At 44.2% G+C, this 18,451-nt stretch overlaps 1 protein-coding gene across 3 annotated transcripts in view; it reads right to left on the bottom strand.

Moving 5' to 3' along the window:
- LOC308573981 (disintegrin and metalloproteinase domain-containing protein 2-like) overlaps nucleotides 1-18,451 on the bottom strand; it is a 55,453-nt gene that overhangs the window by 12,255 nt on the left and 24,747 nt on the right. For 2 of the 3 annotated variants that reach the window (XM_081171420.1, XM_081171418.1), the window contains exons 12-17: nucleotides 11,605-11,785; nucleotides 9,826-9,921; nucleotides 8,103-8,301; nucleotides 7,228-7,333; nucleotides 5,742-5,925; nucleotides 4,129-4,209 (exon numbers count right to left, since the gene is read on the bottom strand). In XM_081171420.1, the coding sequence (XP_081027546.1) occupies nucleotides 4,129-4,209; nucleotides 5,742-5,925; nucleotides 7,228-7,333; nucleotides 8,103-8,301; nucleotides 9,826-9,921; nucleotides 11,605-11,785 (847 nt within the window). The remainder of the gene's footprint in view (nucleotides 1-4,128; nucleotides 4,210-5,741; nucleotides 5,926-7,227; nucleotides 7,334-8,102; nucleotides 8,302-9,825; nucleotides 9,922-11,604; nucleotides 11,786-18,451) is intronic. The other variant, XM_081171419.1, reaches the window with a different exon arrangement.

Here is an 18,451-nt window from a genome sequence, read left to right on the forward strand (position 1 = left end):
AAAATAAATTCCCATCACCGCCAAAGCAAAAAGAAGAGAATTAATACATCAACTAATAACTTTCAAAACATAAAATAAACATGGTCTTTTTCTATTGACCAGACTTCCCGTCTATTCCTTATTACAGATTCTGTATTATTTGTAATATCCTTTGATCCATTCATAGGTTTTACCACATTCTTAATACTGCTACTGAAATTATTCAAATGCAGCAAATGACCTTAGACTAACTAGACTAATATATTTTTAAAACTTCCCATTTTGAGATAAATACCTGTTTTGGTTTATTTTTTATTTTTTTCTGACATGCTAATTTCGCGTATTCAGCCAATTTTTGACCATTCTAATATTGACGGGACTTTATCACTTTTCCAATTTGCCGCAATGAGAACTCTTCTGCTACCGTAGCATATAAGAAGATCTCTTTAGCCTTTTTAGGAATATCTGAATCTGTGATGCCCAAAAGCAAAGCTTCTGGTTACCTATTGAAAGATATCTTTAACATTTTTTTCCAATTCTATGTGGATGTCCTCCCAAAATACCTTGAGTTCTTTACCTGGCTTTTCTTTTCACCTCCAGCAGTTATTTGGGACATTTTTCATAGAATCATAGAATCATAGAGTTGGAAGAGACCACAAGGGCCATCGAGTCCAACCCCCTGCCAAGCTGCTCTCCCTGTGCAAAGGTCAGAGGGGGCAGGGTTTCTGTTGAGTCAGGTGATTAGCTGTGGGAGGAGCTTATCAGAGCTTGCAGGGCAGTTTGAGCCAACTTTTAAATTTAGGGGAGCTAGTCTCAAACGTTTGTTGGTGGAGACCTAGGTTTTTTTTGGGGGGGTTATTTGTCCTGTCTTCACGCTTTTTATGATGGAGGACCTCTGTAGCCACCCCCAACGACACGTTCTCAAGATGGAGGGTGAGGGAACAGCTGCAGTCGCCTGCGCTTCCTGCGCAATGTTTGCCATCTTGCCAAAGGTTGCAGGCAGCTTTACCTGCAGCAATTGTATGTTGATTGCCCTCTTAGAAGACAAAGTCCAGCAACTGGAGAAATGTGTAGCTACGCTCCAAAGAATTAGAGAGCTGGAGCTCTTCTTGGAAGCAACAGAGAACACCGTCTCCACCAAGGAGGAGACAGGGGACTCCCCTGAGAAGGAGGCTAGTTCACCAACACAGGTGCCAGATATATGGAGAAACGTGACTCAAAGAAGTAGGAGGCCCAGGGTTCGCTCTGATTGTTTAGAAATACACAATCGCTTTGAAGTCCTCTCCCCTAGCATGGAAGACGAAGAACAGACTCCATTTGAGGATCTCTCCCTCATTACAGTCGATCAGGTATATGAAGACGAGCAGCAAAGTCAGTCCTCAGGGAATGTGCAAGCAACCATGGAACGGACAGCTCACGGAAGAACCCCGACCAAACCTAAGAGGAGGCGTGTAGTGGTGATAGGGGATTCCCTATTGAAAGTGGGAGAAGCAACAAGAGGAACAGCCATTTTAGATCTGGTCCTAACCAGTGTTGATGACCTGGTTAGTGGGGTAGAAGTGGAAGGATCATTAGGCGCGAGTGATCATGCTCTTCTGAAGTTTACTATACAGCGGAAAGGAGCAGCCAAGCATACTAGGACTCAATGTCTTGACTTTAAGAAAGCCGACTTCAAAAAACTTAGGGAAGTGCTGGATGAGATCCCATGGACAGTAATACTAAAAGGAAAGGGAGTTCATGATGGCTGGGAGTTTGTTAAGAGGGAGATAGTAAAAGCACAACTTCAGGCAATACCAATGAGACGGAAACATGGAAGGTGCCTAAAGAAGCCAGGGTGGTTATCTAAAGAACTTTTAACTGAGTTAAGATTAAAAAAGGATGTGTACAAAAAATGGAAAAGGGGGGAAACCACCAAAGAGGAATTCAAACAAATAGCCAGCACCTGTAGACATAAAGTCAGAAAAGCTAAAGCACAAAATGAACTCAGGCTTGCTAGAGAGGTTAAAAGCAGCAAAAAAGGCTTTTATGGGTATGTCCGTAGCAAAAGGAAGAATAAAGAAACAGTGGGGTCACTCAGAGGAGAAGATGGTGAAATGCAAACAGAGGACACAGAAAGGGCTGAACTCCTCAATGCCTTCTTTGCCTCAGTCTTCTCCGATAAAGAAAACAATGCCCGACCTGAAGAATTTGCAGCAAATGATTCAGCAGAGGAAACACAGCCCAGAATAACTAAGGAGATAGTACAAGAATAATTGGCTAGTTTAGATGTATTCAGGTCTCCAGGGCCAGATGAACTGCATCCAAGAGTATTAAAAGAACTGGCAGATGAGATCTCAGAACCACTGGCAGTCATCTCTGAGAATTCCTGGAGAAAAGACGAAGTCCCGGCAGACTGGAGGAGGGCAAATGCTGTCCCTATTTTCAAAAAGGGGAAAAGAAAGGACCCAAATAGTTATCGCCCAGTCAGTCTGACATCAATACCAGGGAGGATTCTGGAGCAGATCATTAAGCAAACAGTCTGTGAGCACCTAGAAAGGAATGCTGTGATCACCAATAGTCAGCATGGATTTCTGAAAAATAAGTCATGTCAGACTAACCTGATCTCGGTTTTTGACAGAATTACAAGCCTGGTAGATGAAGGGAACACAGTGGATGTAGCCTACCTTGATTTCAGCAAGGCATTTGACAAGGTTCGACAGTGGAATTTGCTGCCAAGGAGTGTGGTGGAGTCTCCTACTTTGGAGGTCTTTAAGCAGAGGCTTGACAACCATATGTCAGGAGTGCTCTGATGGTGTTTCCTGCTTGGCAGGGGGTTGGACTCGATGGCCCTTGTGGTCTCTTCCAACTCTAGGATTCTATGATTCTATGATTCTATGATTCTAGGTGCCCCATGATATTCTTGTAAAGAAGCTGGTAAAATGCGGACTTGACTATGCTACCACTCAGTGGATTTGTAACTGGCTGACTGACCGAACCCAAAGGGTGCTCATCAATGGTTCCTCTTCATCCTGGAGAAGAGTGACTAGTGGGGTGCCACAGTGTTCTGTCTTGGGCCCGGTCTTATTCAACACCTTTATCAACGACTTGGATGATGGACTCAAGGGCATCCTGATCAAATTTGCAGATGACACCAAACTGGGAGGGGTGGCTAACACCCCAGAGGACAGGATCACACTTCAAAACGACCTTGACAGATTAGAGAACTGGGCCAAAACAAACAAGATGAACTTTAACAGGGAGAAATGTAAAGTATTGCACTTGGGCAAAAAAAATGAGAGGCACAAATACAAGATGGGTGACACCTGGCTTGAGAGCAGTACATGTGTAAAGGATCTAGGAGTCTTGGTTGACCACAAACTTGACATGAGCCAACAGTGTGACGCGGCAGCTAAAAAAGCCAATGCAATTCTGGGCTGCATCAATAGGAGTATAGCATCTAGATCAAGGGAAGTAATAGTGCCACTATATTCTGCTCTGGTCAGACCTCACCTGGAGTACTGTGTCCAGTTCTGGGCACCACAGTTCAAGAAGGACACTGACAAACTGGAACGTGTCCAGAGGAGGGCAACCAAAATGGTCAAAGGCCTGGAAACGATGCCTTATGAGGAACGGCTAAGGGAGCTGGGCATGTTTAGCCTGGAGAAGAGGAGGTTAAGGGGTGATATGATAGCCATGTTCAAATATATAAAAGGATGTCATATAGAGGAGGGAGAAAGGTTGTTTTCTGCTGCTCCAGAGAAGCGGACACGGAGCAATGGATCCAAACTACAAGAAAGAAGATTCCACCTAAACATTAGGAAGAACTTCCTGACAGTAAGAGCTGTTCGACAGTGGAATTTGCTGCCAAGGAGTGTGGTGGAGTCTCCTACTTTGGAGGTCTTTAAGCAGAGGCTTGACAACCATATGTCAGGAGTGCTCTGATGGTGTTTCCTGCTTGGCAGGGGGTTGGACTCGATGGCCCTTGTGGTCTCTTCCAACTCTATGATTCTATGATTCTATAAATTGAATAAAAGGAGCTCCTCCTAAGCTGCTCCTTGAAAAACTGCCTTTCCCACATATCCCTGGAGAGGGGATGACTACTAAACATATTTGCAAAGCAATATGCCACATATCTGATACTATTAGAAAAATAATGTTGCTTTTACTCACTCCTTTCCTGTTGCACTTTTTCACTGGATCACAAGTTGTTTTTAATACAGACCTATCCACACACTTCTGGGTCATGCAAACCTAAAAAATAAAATTGGGACCACTTCAGGCAAAGACGCAGCCAGATGGAATAATAGCCATGAGAGACCTTTGCCCTTTGAGGCTGGACACACATACATACCTAAGTAACTGACAGAGGAGACTGGAGGGGAGACAGATTGCATGCAGAGGGAAAGAGGGGGATTGTACACCTTTTCCATATACCCCTATCATCTCAATTTTAACAGGTAATATGCATTTATTATTTCTATTTGTATGCTGCTTTCCTACATAATTGTGCCCAAAGTGGCTCAGAACAGAACAGCATAAATGCATATCAATACAGTGGTACCTCGGTTTACAAACTTAATCTGTTCTGGAAGTCCGTTCTTAAACCAAAGCGTGCTTTCCCATAGAAAGTAATGGAAAATGGATTAATCCGTTCTAGACTATGAAAAGCAACCTCTAAAACAGCAATTTAACATGAATTTTACTATCTAAGAAGACCACTGATCCATAAAATGAAAGCAGTAATCAATGTTCTGTACTATAAATAAGACAGTATTGTAGATGATAAAAATTAAAATAATTATTTTTTCCTTACCTGCACTGATGGTAGCCATAAAACGAAAAACAAGCCACAATCACTAAAATGAAAAAGTCATGCAAACACAAACGCAAAAAATAGCAAAAACAAAAGCACCAAGTATCACCTCAGAACACTGCAATCAGAAACAGAAGGCTTTAATTACGACGAGGGGGGGGGGGACTCAGATGAGCAGCGCAAGGGCAGAAGCGGGAGGGAAAAGGCTTAATTACTATGCAGGGGACTCAGATTTGCTGCACAACAGGAAAAACGGAAGCTCGGGAGCACGTTCAGCTTCCGGGGCAAAGTTTACAAACCGGAACATCTACTTCCGAGTTTGCAGCATTCGGGTTCTGAGTTGTTCATGAACCGGGCAGTTCATAAACGGAGGTATATCATTACAATAACAGGTCATATCTGCAGTATGCTACCACTTTAAACAATTATGGCTTCCCCCAAAGAATTCTGGGAGCTGTAGTTTTGTTAAGGGTGCTGAGAGTTGTTAAGAGATCTCTACGCCTCCCACTCCAGAGCTATAATTCCCAGAACAATGTAACAGTCAATCCCTCTTTCCAGAAAACTCTGGGAATTGTAACCCCATGAGGGGTACAGGGGTATATCATATAGTGATAGGTTGGGAAGTCTGTACAATGCATGATAAAAAAGTATGTTGTGTAAATAGAAAACTTGAAAATGTGTGTGTGTGTAGCTTTGATGACTTTAAAAGGGATTGAACAAATTCACGGACAGATCTAGCCAGTGGCAACATGGAGAGACAGCACGCCACTGAATATACCAGACCCTTGCTAATGCACATCCCACTGCCTTGCTGCACCACATCCCAGAGCAGTTGTTTGCTCCAGTTCACTTTTGCAGGATAGAGACCCCAACATTCCTGGCAATTTGTCCACACCAACAGAACTGCACTATCCAGACCAGAAATCAAACCTGTTGGGACTGCTTCAGAATCCATGCTTCAGATCCTTACCTTATTATCCCCACAGATGGAGCCATCACGAACCAAGAATGGGTCCTTCACTCCCGGCCCTTTCATGTAGTCCAAAGTGACACACAAGCGATTCTGCACCTTTGCATAAATTATCGCTGCATTTTCGATAGCATAAGGCTTTTTACCTGGATATTCACACACCAGCTTGCCACACTTGAGGTCCCTGCAAAAGAAGCATGGGTGTGTGGGAGGACTCACAGGTGATATTAGATGCCTAGAAGAATGAATCTCCCATAACACAGCTATTGGAGCACCTACAGGTAAAGTGTTGGTTCATTGCCAGAATTCCTGAAAAAGAGAATTGCATGAGCATAGCTCAAACCAAGCCTTATTAGGAATGGTTGAAGGAGCTGTGTATGTTTAGCCTGGAACAGAGGAGACTGAGAGGAGATATGATAGCCATCTTCAAACATCTCAAGGCTGTCACATGGAAGAGGGAACAAGCTTGTTTTCTCCTGCTCTGGAGGATAAGATTCAAGTTACAAGAGAGGAGATTCCAACGAAACACCAGGGAAAACCTTCTTACAGTGAGAACTGATAAGACAGTGGAACTTTGGGAGTTCCTTTGGGAGGTTGTGAACTTGGAGGTTTTTAAGCAGAGGTTGGATGGCCATCTGTACAGATGCTTTAGCTGAGATTCTTGCATTGCAGGGGGCTAGATTAACCTTGGGACCCTTCCAAATCCACAATTCCATGACCCTACAATTCTATTAGAATTGACCTGGAAATATGCTGCCAGTAAGCAGCACACAGGCCAGCAAAGCCATATGGTGATGCTTTGGACTACAATTCCCATCAGCCCAAGCATCACAGGATTGGCTGGAAATGATAGGAGGTGCAATCCAAAACACATGGAGGACACCAGATTCGGAAAGGTTGTGTAACCATTTGGTATGCTGGTTGTTCTAGTCCAGGTGTGGGGTACATTTGGCTCTCCAGATGTTGCTGAACTACAGGACCAATCAGCTCCAACCTACGTTGTTAATGGCCATTGCTGCTGCATTGTACTGCAGCAGCAACTGGAAGGCCAAAGTTTTTTCACACCTGTTCTAATCTGCTCCTCATAAAACTGCTGAGAAGGCTATTTTGGTACTGGACTGGAACACACCAGATTGCCAGTTATGTCGAACAGAACTCAGGCACTATATAACAGTTATAACAGTAGTTTAACCAAATTTGTGGCTTTTGCATGAAAGAGGGAGCCATATTTCTAGTAGTTTTACCACATCTCTTGTTTGCCTGGACTATGGCCTCTGTATCATGCTGTTAAGTGATGCTGATTCAAATGAGTTTTAGCACACATCAGGTGCAGGTGTGTGACAGAATAAATTGTACCCTGTATATCCACCCTGTAAAACTTCCTGCTGCACAAACACCGCTGCTTTGGGCTGTATTCCATAAATGCTCTTAGTGGTAGGAATGTGACCTTCTCATCACACAATTTCCATTTTTGTTCAAAACGTACTGCCACTGACAGTTCTCATATCCTTTGGCAGAGGAACCACAATGTCCCATCCTGTCCTTTTGACTGTTGATTTCCTCATAACACTGAGATGATCCACTTTTTGAATCTGCAATATAGATCAGAATTATTATTTATTGATATGAAGCATTTTCATCCTATTCTTTAGCAGCAGTGGCAGCAGCAACAACAAACGGTTTCCAGAATGGCACAGAAATATCATTGATAAGATGGTTCCTGCTCTCAGGCTTACAATCTAAAAGACAAAAGGAAAAAGGGATTGAGAGGGAAGTGGAGAGGAAGAAAGCTCAGGTACTAGTTCTTAGAACTTACAACATTCTTCTAATGATTACCGTATTTTTCCGTGTATAAGACTAGGTTTTTCCCCTTTAAAAAATGTCAAAAATTACGGGGCGTCTTATACTCTGGGCCATCTCCCCCCATTTTTCTTAAATCTGAGTCCCCAAAAATATACATGGGTGCGTCTTATACATGGGGCCGTCTTATAGATGGAAAAATACGGTAGCTAGAATGGAATGATTCAGTGGGGAGGAACCAAACCTGTTGGGTCTTTCAGATAAGCAGACAGAGAGGCCCCACAATCCCATTGCTCTCTTTCCTGAGGCTACAGATTAGGACATAATGCTCTGTAGTGGCCTGTCAGACACCTCAGAACACTCTTTGCTACCCCTGCCAGTCACTGAAAAGGGATGCATGAGTAATGTACACAGCAGCTTCAAGGAGACTGCTGCATCTCTTGAAATCTGCCGGATTAAAAATCAAAATCTACTAGTCTGAATACTGGGTGAGGTGTGGGGAATGAAGGACAGAGAAGGAAAGAGAAGGGAGAGATGAGAGAAAGAGCTGCTTTCAGTTACCTTTTCCAAATACTTTGCGGCACCACAAATCTGCACTTTGGCATGTTCCTTCCATGCAAATCCCTGTCTCCCCCTCACAATTCTGTCCATCCTGGACATAAAAATTCTCTGTGCACTCAGCAGAGGTACCATTGCAGTATTCCTTCAGATCACAGTATTCATCTTTAGTGCCTCTGCATAATGTGCCTTTTGCTTTCAACTGGCAGGAAGAAAAGAGAAAGGAAAGCTCTGAGTTGCATTTCAGGCCTCTGAGACATTGATCTCTGCAGGCATTTTGGCACATACTTAGACCTCAAACTCTGCTTTGTGTGGATGCTACCTTCTCCTTGATAATGTGTGGTCAAGACTGGGGGGAGGGTCCTGCCATCACATCAGCATTGTTTCCAGCACTCTATGAAGTGGTGCAGGGCAGGGAAACAGGGTTGTTTTTGTTGTTTCTGCTAGTAATTGTAATAGTAATAGAACTTGTCAGCTGCTTAGTGAAAGCACACAAAACATTTCCTTGCAACTTAGAACAGTTCTCAAGAGCATAAGCACAGGTAAAGGAACACATTAAAACAAAAGCATGCAATTTTGTAAAATCCACAAAACAATCCCTAGAAATAGCAGCGAGCAGTTCGAAAGCATGCAGTGCAAGTAGATAAATAGATACTGCTCCAGCGGGAAAGTAAATGACGTTTCTGTGTGCTGCTCTGGTTTTGGTGTTCCATTGCACCAGAAGCAGCTTAGTCATGCTGGCCACATGACCCAGAAAAACTGTCTGTGGACAAACAACGGCTCCCTCAGCCAGTAAAGCGAGATGAGCGCCACAACCCCAAAGTCGTTCGTGACTGGACTTAATTGTCAGGGGTCCTTTACCTTTACCTTTATATTTGGCTAATGAAATAGTGTCACACCCCAGCTTCACATTCATGTGACCAAGGAGAAGGGAGTCCAGCCTGCTCCCTAATGATGGACTCTTTAAGCCTACTTTTCTTTCAAACATGTTTTGTTCACACCCTTAAAATACATAACACAGATTTGTATGAATAACAATACCCACTGAATAGACTGAAATTACATAAAACAAGAAATCTGATCCCTTTCATACATCAGTAGTATGACCATCTCGCTGTATTACAACTCCATCAAAGAAACAATCCACCTGGGTGATTCCACGTTCTAGCATTATGAAAGAGAAACTCTCTATCCACTGTCTCCATATATTCTGCTTCTTAATCATGGATCCTATTCCTCAGCAAAGGCCCTTTGGAGGCTGCTTGTGGCTTTATATATCTCATTGGTTTCCTTCAGATTTGTTGAGCTTGCCTCCATATTCAAAATTTGCTCTGCATCCCTCACCATCCTACAACCCTGCTTTGGGGAATAGCTTGAACACAAAAGGTCTCAGGTTCAATCCTCAGTATCTCCAGGTAGGGCTGAGACTGTCCCCTGTCTGAAACCCTGGAGAGTGCCTGCCGGTCACTGAAGACAAGATTGAGCTAAATGGGCCAATAATTACACAAACTTTGCTGTCTTTACAACCCCATTCATTCCAATGAAAAATAAACAAAGCACAAACAGTGGGGAGGAGGTGTAAACAGTTTTGTGAATCGAAAGCAACAGTAACAGTGAACATTGGACTGATTTCCATTCTGGACACGGGACAAACAAGTGAACATGGATGATTCTGTCAGAACTCTCTGGCATCTCTAAGAGGGCATGGGGCTTGAGGCTAGCTTACCCTGCAATACCTCGACCAGCAACAATCACCATGGGCACAGGCTTTCCCTCTTCTCAACAGACAATTTGGCTCACAGCATGGATTGCTTTCACATTCCTGGAAGGGGGCAAATGGGATAGCAGGAGTCAGGAACCTATAGACACATTGCAGTCCACTTTGGTAGAAATGTTGGAAGGGCCAGGTGATCAACTTCATTACTCCACCTCACCCCACTATGCAAACTCAACTCACACAAAGGAAGCATCCCAGCTGGTGGTGACCTGTGACAGGGCCTTATTGGTGGTGGCTCCCCATTTGTGTAACGGCCTCCCTAATGGGGTGTCAATCTCCTTCATCATCAGCTTTTAGGAAAATTTTTAAAATACTCCTGTTTCAATTTGGGCATTTGATGGCTGAAAGACCTGTCCCTGGCAACCCCAAAATTATCAGCAATTATCAGCAGGCATTTTAAGTAAGCTTTCTGTTTTATCCACTGTATGATTTCTAGCAATCTGATTAAGTGGTACAAAAACCACCGAAATAAATGTAAATAACACTGACAGTCCCCAGGCCTTCCTTCTGGCTTGCATAACATCTGAAAAGGGAGGAAGAAGAGAAAGACACACAGCACACAATACTTCCTGGACACAGGGGACTGTGCAAACCACACACACAGCCTTCCCTGGGGTGCGATTTCAAGATCCATCCAGGAAGGGAACATTCCTTTTGCCAATGGGTTCCACAAACACTAGTAGGCAGCAGCAGCTTTCCAGAGGCTTCCAATCCCAGGAAAGGGACAGAGGAGGTAGCTTGAGCCTCACCGGAGTGTTTGGAGTTCCAAGGCAAAGTTCAGATAGACGTTATTATTATTATTCAGAAATCACCTTTTACATACATGTCTTGAGGTGGTAACAGACATATAAAAACAGCTAAAATAGTTTTTTGAACAGTACAAAAAACAGTCATACATAGGTTTTAAAGTAATACAAACTGAACACCTAAGGCAGAGACCTATTCAGGCAGCTGGAAAAGTGTGGAAGTTAGGAAGGCCGAGTTGTTTTGTGCAAACTGCCTATCTCACCAGCATTCCCCTTGTGACCTAAAAGTGTACATGGTATTTTGCTGCCCTTTCTTAGCATCTGAGCTATGATCTCCCTGGGTTTGGTTTATCTATCGACTGTGTTGCATTGCAACTGGCTGCCAATGTGTCAGTGTGGGATCAGTTATTTTTTTTCCTTCTCCCACTGAAGGGGAACTGTGTCTGCATGGGCGTATTCGGGGGGGGGGGCTATGCTCATGTGGGTCTAGTCAGTGTCTGGATGGGAAAGAGCCTAGGAACTGTCTTGGTTTTCATGATGAAAGAAAGGCACTGAGTGACAAGTTAACTGTATATAAAAACATTTATTTTTCATGTTTCATTTATTTATTACATTTGTTTTCTCAACCTTCCACCAAAGGATCCCAGCATGGCAAACATGTCAATGCTAAAACAATACTATTAGAACTTTAAAAAAAAAATTAATCCTTTAAAACTCTTAAAAGCAATAAGCAATTCTCAAAACTAATCACTTCTAGGCTGCTAAGGACAGATATTTCAGCGATCAAATGTCTGGGTGAACAGGAGGAATGTTTTAAATTTTTTCCTAAAAGTTAATAACAAGGGAGATTGAGGCCCTCACTAAGAGTGCATTCTGCAAACAGGGGAACACCACTGAGAAGGCACAGATGTGGCTTATTTAAGTCACCATTAGCTCGCTCTCCTTTATTTGCTCTTCTTTCTGGCTTCTCTTTCTAACAAACCTTTGCTGTGCCACAGTCACACTGCTCCCCGTCTTCCACCACTTTGTTTCCGCAGTAGGGGGCTCTGTACATGAGATCCATGCGTGGCTTGTTCAAGAGGCACTGCGATGCTCCGGACTCCAGAAAATTCCGGAAATCTTTTATACTGCAGCTGCTGAAGGACTTGATGCCGCTGGCCTGCCTGTGGGCAATAGGCAGTAGAGAAAAGCTTCCATAGCACAGAAAACCATGCCAAAGGTGGTATGATGTTGTGGGGAAGACAGACTAAAGACACCCAGATTTATGCGTTTTCTACCTCCAAGCTGATTTGCCCAATGAAGAACCCCTTGAGCTGGTCCAATACATTTTGGCACCTGAGGTGAACCACAAACTGGTGCTCCGCTCCCCGCCAGGGAAGAAAGTGAGAGTGAAGATTTGCATCAGGAATAAGTGTGAATAAATATCTACATCACAACCAGTTGCTCCTGGGGATCCTGCCACCTGAGGCAGTTGCCTCACCTTGCCTCAAGGGTGCCTCAAGGGTGCCTTATCTATTAAAAAGTTTGTGGAGCGAAATGAACAGTGTCTTTTATTAGAATACCCAGCAGAAAGTGACTTTTAAAACAATGGATATAAGGTTGAAACCATGGGCGAAGCTATAGTCTCTATGTGTCAGTGTAAAACAGTTTCCTTTTTCCTGTGGAACCGTGTGTAAGGAGAATCAGCAAAAAGTGGATTAGACTCAACTGGGAGTTGAAATACTATTTTTCTTTTTGCTTTGTTTCTGGTAATACGTTGCCCTGTTTGGTGGAGGTAACTCCACTTCCCCCATTTCCCAGCGATTGGGGTGAAAATTGGATTAGGCGTAGAAGAACTGAAGATAATATTTTGTATATTTCCTGTTTGATAGATTGGATTACTTTTACCGTTTTTACATTTTCCTTATATTTACCAGTATCGTTCAACTGAATCTACCCCCCTTGTGGATTACAATTAACATCCAGGACTTTGGTCAGGAAAACAAAATTGTTTTGAGAACAGGCTTCCTTATCTACTGCAGGCAGACTGAGAAGTTAAAAAGAGCAGTCTGAGACAAAGGCTGACAGAGATGAGGGGGAAGGGGAAGGAGAGAAAGAATAGGGAAGCCACTTAGTAGTTAGAAGGAGCTATTACACAGACCTGACTATATTTTTTGGAATACCTCCTCTATACCTAGCTATCTCATCCATTAGATATAGGGAGGGGAGATAGGAGGTGAAGTATTGAGGTTGGAAGAAACGACACAGGACAATAATAATAAAGGATATAAGAATAAAAAAATAAACATGGCAGCAAATAAACCACCGTCTGGAGCAGGAAGCTCAACAACAACACCAATTCTGGACCCATTTCAGTCCAGCTTTTGCCCTGGTTATGGGACCAAAACGGCTTGGGTCGCCCTAACAGATGATCTCCACAGGCAGCTGGATTGAGGTGGGTCAGAACTGCTGATTCTTTTAGACCTGTCAGCAGCCTTCAACATTGTCGATCACGAACTTTTGGACCACCACCTTGCCGACATGGGAATTCAGGGCACAGTCCGACAATGACTGTGCTCCTTTATCTCAGGTCGGGGTCAGAGGGTGGCTCTAGGGAGGGAGTTGTTGCCGCGGCACACTTTGGTGTGTGGAGTCCCGCAGGGCGCAATCCTTTCACTGATGCTTTTCAAAATCTTTATGCGCCCCCTTGTTGAGATTGTCCAGAGCTTTGGGCTGGGTTGTCATCAATATGCTGATGACACCCAGCTTTATCAGTTGATGGACGGCCGCCCTGACTCGGCCCCGGACACACTGACCAGATGCTTGGAAGCTGTGGCTGGATGGCTGCGTGGGAACCGGTTGAAATTAAATCCTTCAAAGACAGAGGTCCGCTGGCTGGGTCGGGACGACATGGGGTTGGGGGGCCAACTCCCATCTCTTGCAGGGGCTCAATCAGTGCCAGTGCCTTCTGTCAAGAGCTTGGGTGTAACCTTCGACACCACTCTTTCCATGGAGGCGCAGGTTGCAGCCACAGCAAAGGTGGCATTTTTCCATCTCCGCCGTATTATGCAGTTGGTCCTTTACCTTTCTCGCCCTGATCTGGCCACAGTGATCCATGCGACGGTCACCTCCAGGGTTGATTATTGTAACTCGCTCTATGCAGGGCTGCCCTTGAAGCTGACCCAGAAACTCCAGCGGGTGCAGAATGCCGCAGCGAGGCTCCTTACGGGGTCCTTGCCACAGGATCACATTCATCCAGTGCTTTACCAACTGCACTGGCTCCTGGTGGAGTACAGGGTCAGGTTTAAGGTGCTGGTTTTGACCTTTAAAGGCCTATGCGGCCTAGGACCTACGTACCTACGGGACCGCCTCTCCTGGTATGCCCTGCGGAGGACCTTAAGGTCCACAAATGACAACATTTTGGAGGTCCCAAGTCGCAAGGTGGTTAGATTGGTCTCAACTAGGGCCAGGGCCTTTTCAGTACTGGCCCCGACTCGGTGGAATGCTGTCACAAAAGAGTAGGGCCTTGTGGGAATTGACATCTTTCTGCAGGGCCTGCAAGACAGAGCTGTTCCGCCTGGCCTTTGGTTTGGACTCAGTCTGACACTTATGTTTCCCTCCCCTTTTGGTTTTGATCTATGGGTTATTATTAAAATGAGGCTGCATTTTAAATTGTATTTTTAACCTGTATTTTAAATTGTATTTTCACTATTATGTTTTTATTGTAATTTTACTGGTGTTAGCTGCCCTGAGCCCGGCTCTGGCCGGAGAGAGCAGGGTATAAATAAATTATTATTATTTTTATTATTAATATTATTATTATTATTAACTCAAGGAAGAAGAGGATCTGCTCAGGATACAGATCGTAAGACTGAAATTGCAGATTTAATTTTAGATCTGAAGAAGGACATTAGGGAACAAACTAAGGCTCTTGAGACGAAAATGGATGGAAAGATGGAGGACATATCTGTACAGATAAAAGAAATGTCAACAAAAACAACAGTTTTGGAAAAATCAGTACAGGACTTAAAGAAAAAAACACAAGAGTCTTGAGGATACGTCTTAAAATATAAAGGTAAAAAGTACAGATGCAGAGACCTGGCAGAAGCAGATAAGTTTTGGAGAAGATATCAAAAAGAATGAGGAGGGGAGAGACCTGAAGAAGAATTGAAGGAGTGGTTGGAGGCTGTAGTGGAGGAAATAAAGGTGAAAATAATGTACAAGAAGATTTAATTTGTATTTAATTTTTTGATAAATTAAAAAATTAAAGGAAGATGGAGCTGAAAATTTTAATGTGAAATGTAAATGGACTAAATGATAAAAAGAAAAAAAACAGAATATATGTTAAAGGAAAAAAATTGGATATGTTTGCAAGAGATGTGTCGAGAAAGAGTGATAGTTGTTCAGGGAAGAGTGATAGTTGTTCAGGTGATGTCCCAAGGAGAAAAAATGGTGATTGTGGGAATCTATGCACCAAATGAGAGAAAATTGGAATTTTATAGAAGAGAAAATGAGTTTATGGACCAAAAAATGATTTTGCTGGGAAATTTGAATGGGGTGGTCTCACCGGATATGGACAGAATAAAAAAGAAAATTAATTCTAAGGAAGGGAGACTACCTGTTACTTTCTTCAAACCAATCAAGGTTGAGAATTTTAATTGACGGATGTTTGGAGATTCAAACATCCATTAGGGAGAGAGTATACACATTTCTTAAAACCCAATTAATCTGCAGGCCATATTGACTCGATTTAGACAGTAAATGACCTCTGTTAAGAACAAATAAATAATAATAATAATAATAAATTTTATTTATATCCCGCCCTCCCCAGCCGAAGCCAGGCTCGGGGCGGCTAACAACAATAAAATAGTAAAGGTAAAGGTACCCCTGCCCATTCGGGCCAGTCTTGCCAGACTCTAGGGTTGTGTGCTCATCTCACTCTATAGGCCGGGAGCCAGCACTGTCCGCAGACACTTCCGGGTCACGTGGCCAGCGTGACGAAGCTGCTCTAGCGAGCCAGCACCAGCGCAGCACATGGAAACGCCGTTTACCTTCCCGCTATAAAGCGGTACCTATTTATCTACTTGCACTTAGGGGTGCTTTCCAACTGCTAGGTTGGCAGGCGCTGGGACCGAACGCCGGGAGCGCACCCCGCCGCGGGGATTCGAACCGCCGACCTTGCGATCGGCAAGTCCTAGGCGCTGAGGTTTTACCCACAGCGCCACCCACATCCCTACAATAAAATAGTACAACATTCTAAAATCATTTCATTATAAAATTAATTCAAATCAAATTGATGGCAACCATTGGGCTAGAGTTCTGTGAAGATTGCCAAAGGAGGGAGTCAGGCTGTGCCCTGACCAAAGGCCTGGTGGAACAGCTCTGTCTTGCAGGCCCTGCAGAAAGATGTCAAGTCCCGCAGGGCCCTAGTCTCTTGTGACAGAGCGTTTCGCCAGATCGGAGTCACAGCCGAAAAAGCCCTGGCTCTAGTTGAGGCCAGCCTAACCTCTCTGTGGCCTGGGACCTTCAAGATGTTTTTGTTTGAAGACCGTAAGTTCCTCTGTGGGACATACCAGGAGAGGTGGTCCCGTAGGTACGAGGGTCCTAGGCCGTATAGGCCTTTAAAGGTTAAAACCAGCACCTTAAACCTGATTCTGTACTCCACCGGGAGCCTGTGCAGCTGGTATAGCACCAGGTGAATGTGATCTCGCAGCGAGGACCCCGTAAGGAGTCTTGCCACAGCATTCTGCACCCGCTGGAGTTTCTGGGTCAGTCTCAAGGGCAGCCCCACGTAGAGCGAGTTACAATAACCCAGTCTGGAGGTGACGGTTGCGTGGATCACAGTGGCTAGGTCAGGGCGAGAGAGGTAAGGAGCCAACTGCTTAGCTTGGCGGAGATGAAAAAATGCCGCCTTTGTCAGCAGCCTTCGACATGCAATCTGCGCCTCCATGGAAAGGGAGGTGTCGAAGATTACACCCAAACTCTTAACGGACGGTGCTGGCACTAATTGCACCCCCGCAAGAGATGGGAGTTGCCCCCCCATCCCATATCGTCCCATCCCAGCCAAAGGACCTCTGTCTTCGAAGGATTTAACTTCAACCGGCTCCCACGTAACCACCCAGCCACAGCTTCCAGACATCTGGTCAGTGTGTCTGGGGCCGAGTCAGGATGGCCATCCATCAACAGATAGAGTTGGGTGTCATCAGCATACTGATGGCAACCCAGCCCAAAACTCCGGACAAGCTGGGCGAGGGGGCGCATAAAGATGTTAAAAAGCATCGGGGAGAGAATCGCACCCTGAGGCACTCCACACACCAAGGAGTGGCGTGATGACAATTCCCCCCCAAGCCCCACCCTCTGTCCCCGACCAGAGAGAAACGAGCGCAGCCATTGAAGGACTGTGCCCTGGATCCCCACGTTGGCAAGGCGGTGGTCCAGGAGTTTGTGATTGACCATGTCAAAGGCTGCTGACAGGTCTAGAAGAATCAGCAGCCCCGACCCGCCTCGATCCAGCTGCCTGCAGAGATCATCTGTTAGGGCGACCAGAGCCGTCTCAGTCGCATGACCAGCGTGGAAGCCGGACTGGAATGGATCCAGAGCCGATGTTTCATCCAAAAACCCACCAAGCTGTTCAGCAACCGCTCTCTCAATCACCTTACGCAGGAATGGAAGATTTGAAACCGGGCGGTAATTTCATAGATCTAAGGGATCTAATGATATTTTCTTTAAGAGCGGGCGCACCACTGCCTCCTTCAGTTCCCCTCGGAATGTCCCGGTGCCAAGGGACAAATTGATGATATCCCCTAGGGGGGCCCGCACCTCGTCTGGGCATGCTCTAATCAGCCAAGACGGGCACGGATCAAGAGGACAGGTGGTGGGCTTTCCAGCTCGGAGGAGTCTGTCCACATCAGCTGGGGATATCTGGACCCGAGGACAGTCGAGGGGCTTCCAGTTCTAGGCTGTTATCTCTGCTAGTACCCACCAATCCCCCTGACAGATAAGGTTTTGTGGATGTTTATAATTTTTTTTTTGAAATGATGAACTTCGGGTAATCCTTTCTTAGAGGTATAGAAGCTATTTATTCAGACCTACAGGCAAAGTTAATAGTAAATAATGTAGTAACAGAAAAATGTAATATAATGAAAGGAACAAGGCAGAGTTGTTCCCTGTCCCCATTATTGTTTATTCTGGTACTGGAGACATTGGTGAGGAACATAAAAGCAGACAAAAATATTAAAGGTATTACAGTGAGGCGCAGATCATACAAACTTAAGGCATTTGCAGATGACCTGGTAATAACAGTAGAAAACCCCTTGGGAAGTATACCAAGGGTATTGGATAAGATTAACCAATTTGGCCAAGTCACATGTTTCAAATTGAATAAAAATAAAACTAAATTGCTGGTAAAAAATATGACAGAACAGAAGAAAACGAATTGAGAAAGCTAACAGAGTTGGGGATGGAAATTAAGGTGAAATATTTAGGGGTGCGGTTGACAACAAAGAATATAAACATTTTTAAAGATAAGTATATAAAAGTTTGGAATGACATCAAAAGAAATATGGAAATATGGGGAAGAATGAAATTATCATCATGGGGAAGAATCTCAGTAATAAAAATGAATGTATTGCCAAGAATGTTATTTCTATTTCAATCTATACCGAAAGTCAATGGAACAGGACTCTTCAAACAATGGCAATATATCCAAATTTATTTAGCAGGGGTAGAAATTTAGGATTAAGTATAAATTATAAATTATTAACAGATGCTAAAGTAAGAGGTGGATTCGCCCTACTGGATTTAAAATTATATTGTGAGGTGTCTTGTTTTTGTTGGCTATGAGAATGGAT

Source organism: Podarcis bocagei (assembly GCF_964188305.1).
Source record: "Podarcis bocagei genome assembly, chromosome: 15".
NCBI classification, from domain to species: domain Eukaryota; kingdom Metazoa; phylum Chordata; class Lepidosauria; order Squamata; family Lacertidae; genus Podarcis; species Podarcis bocagei.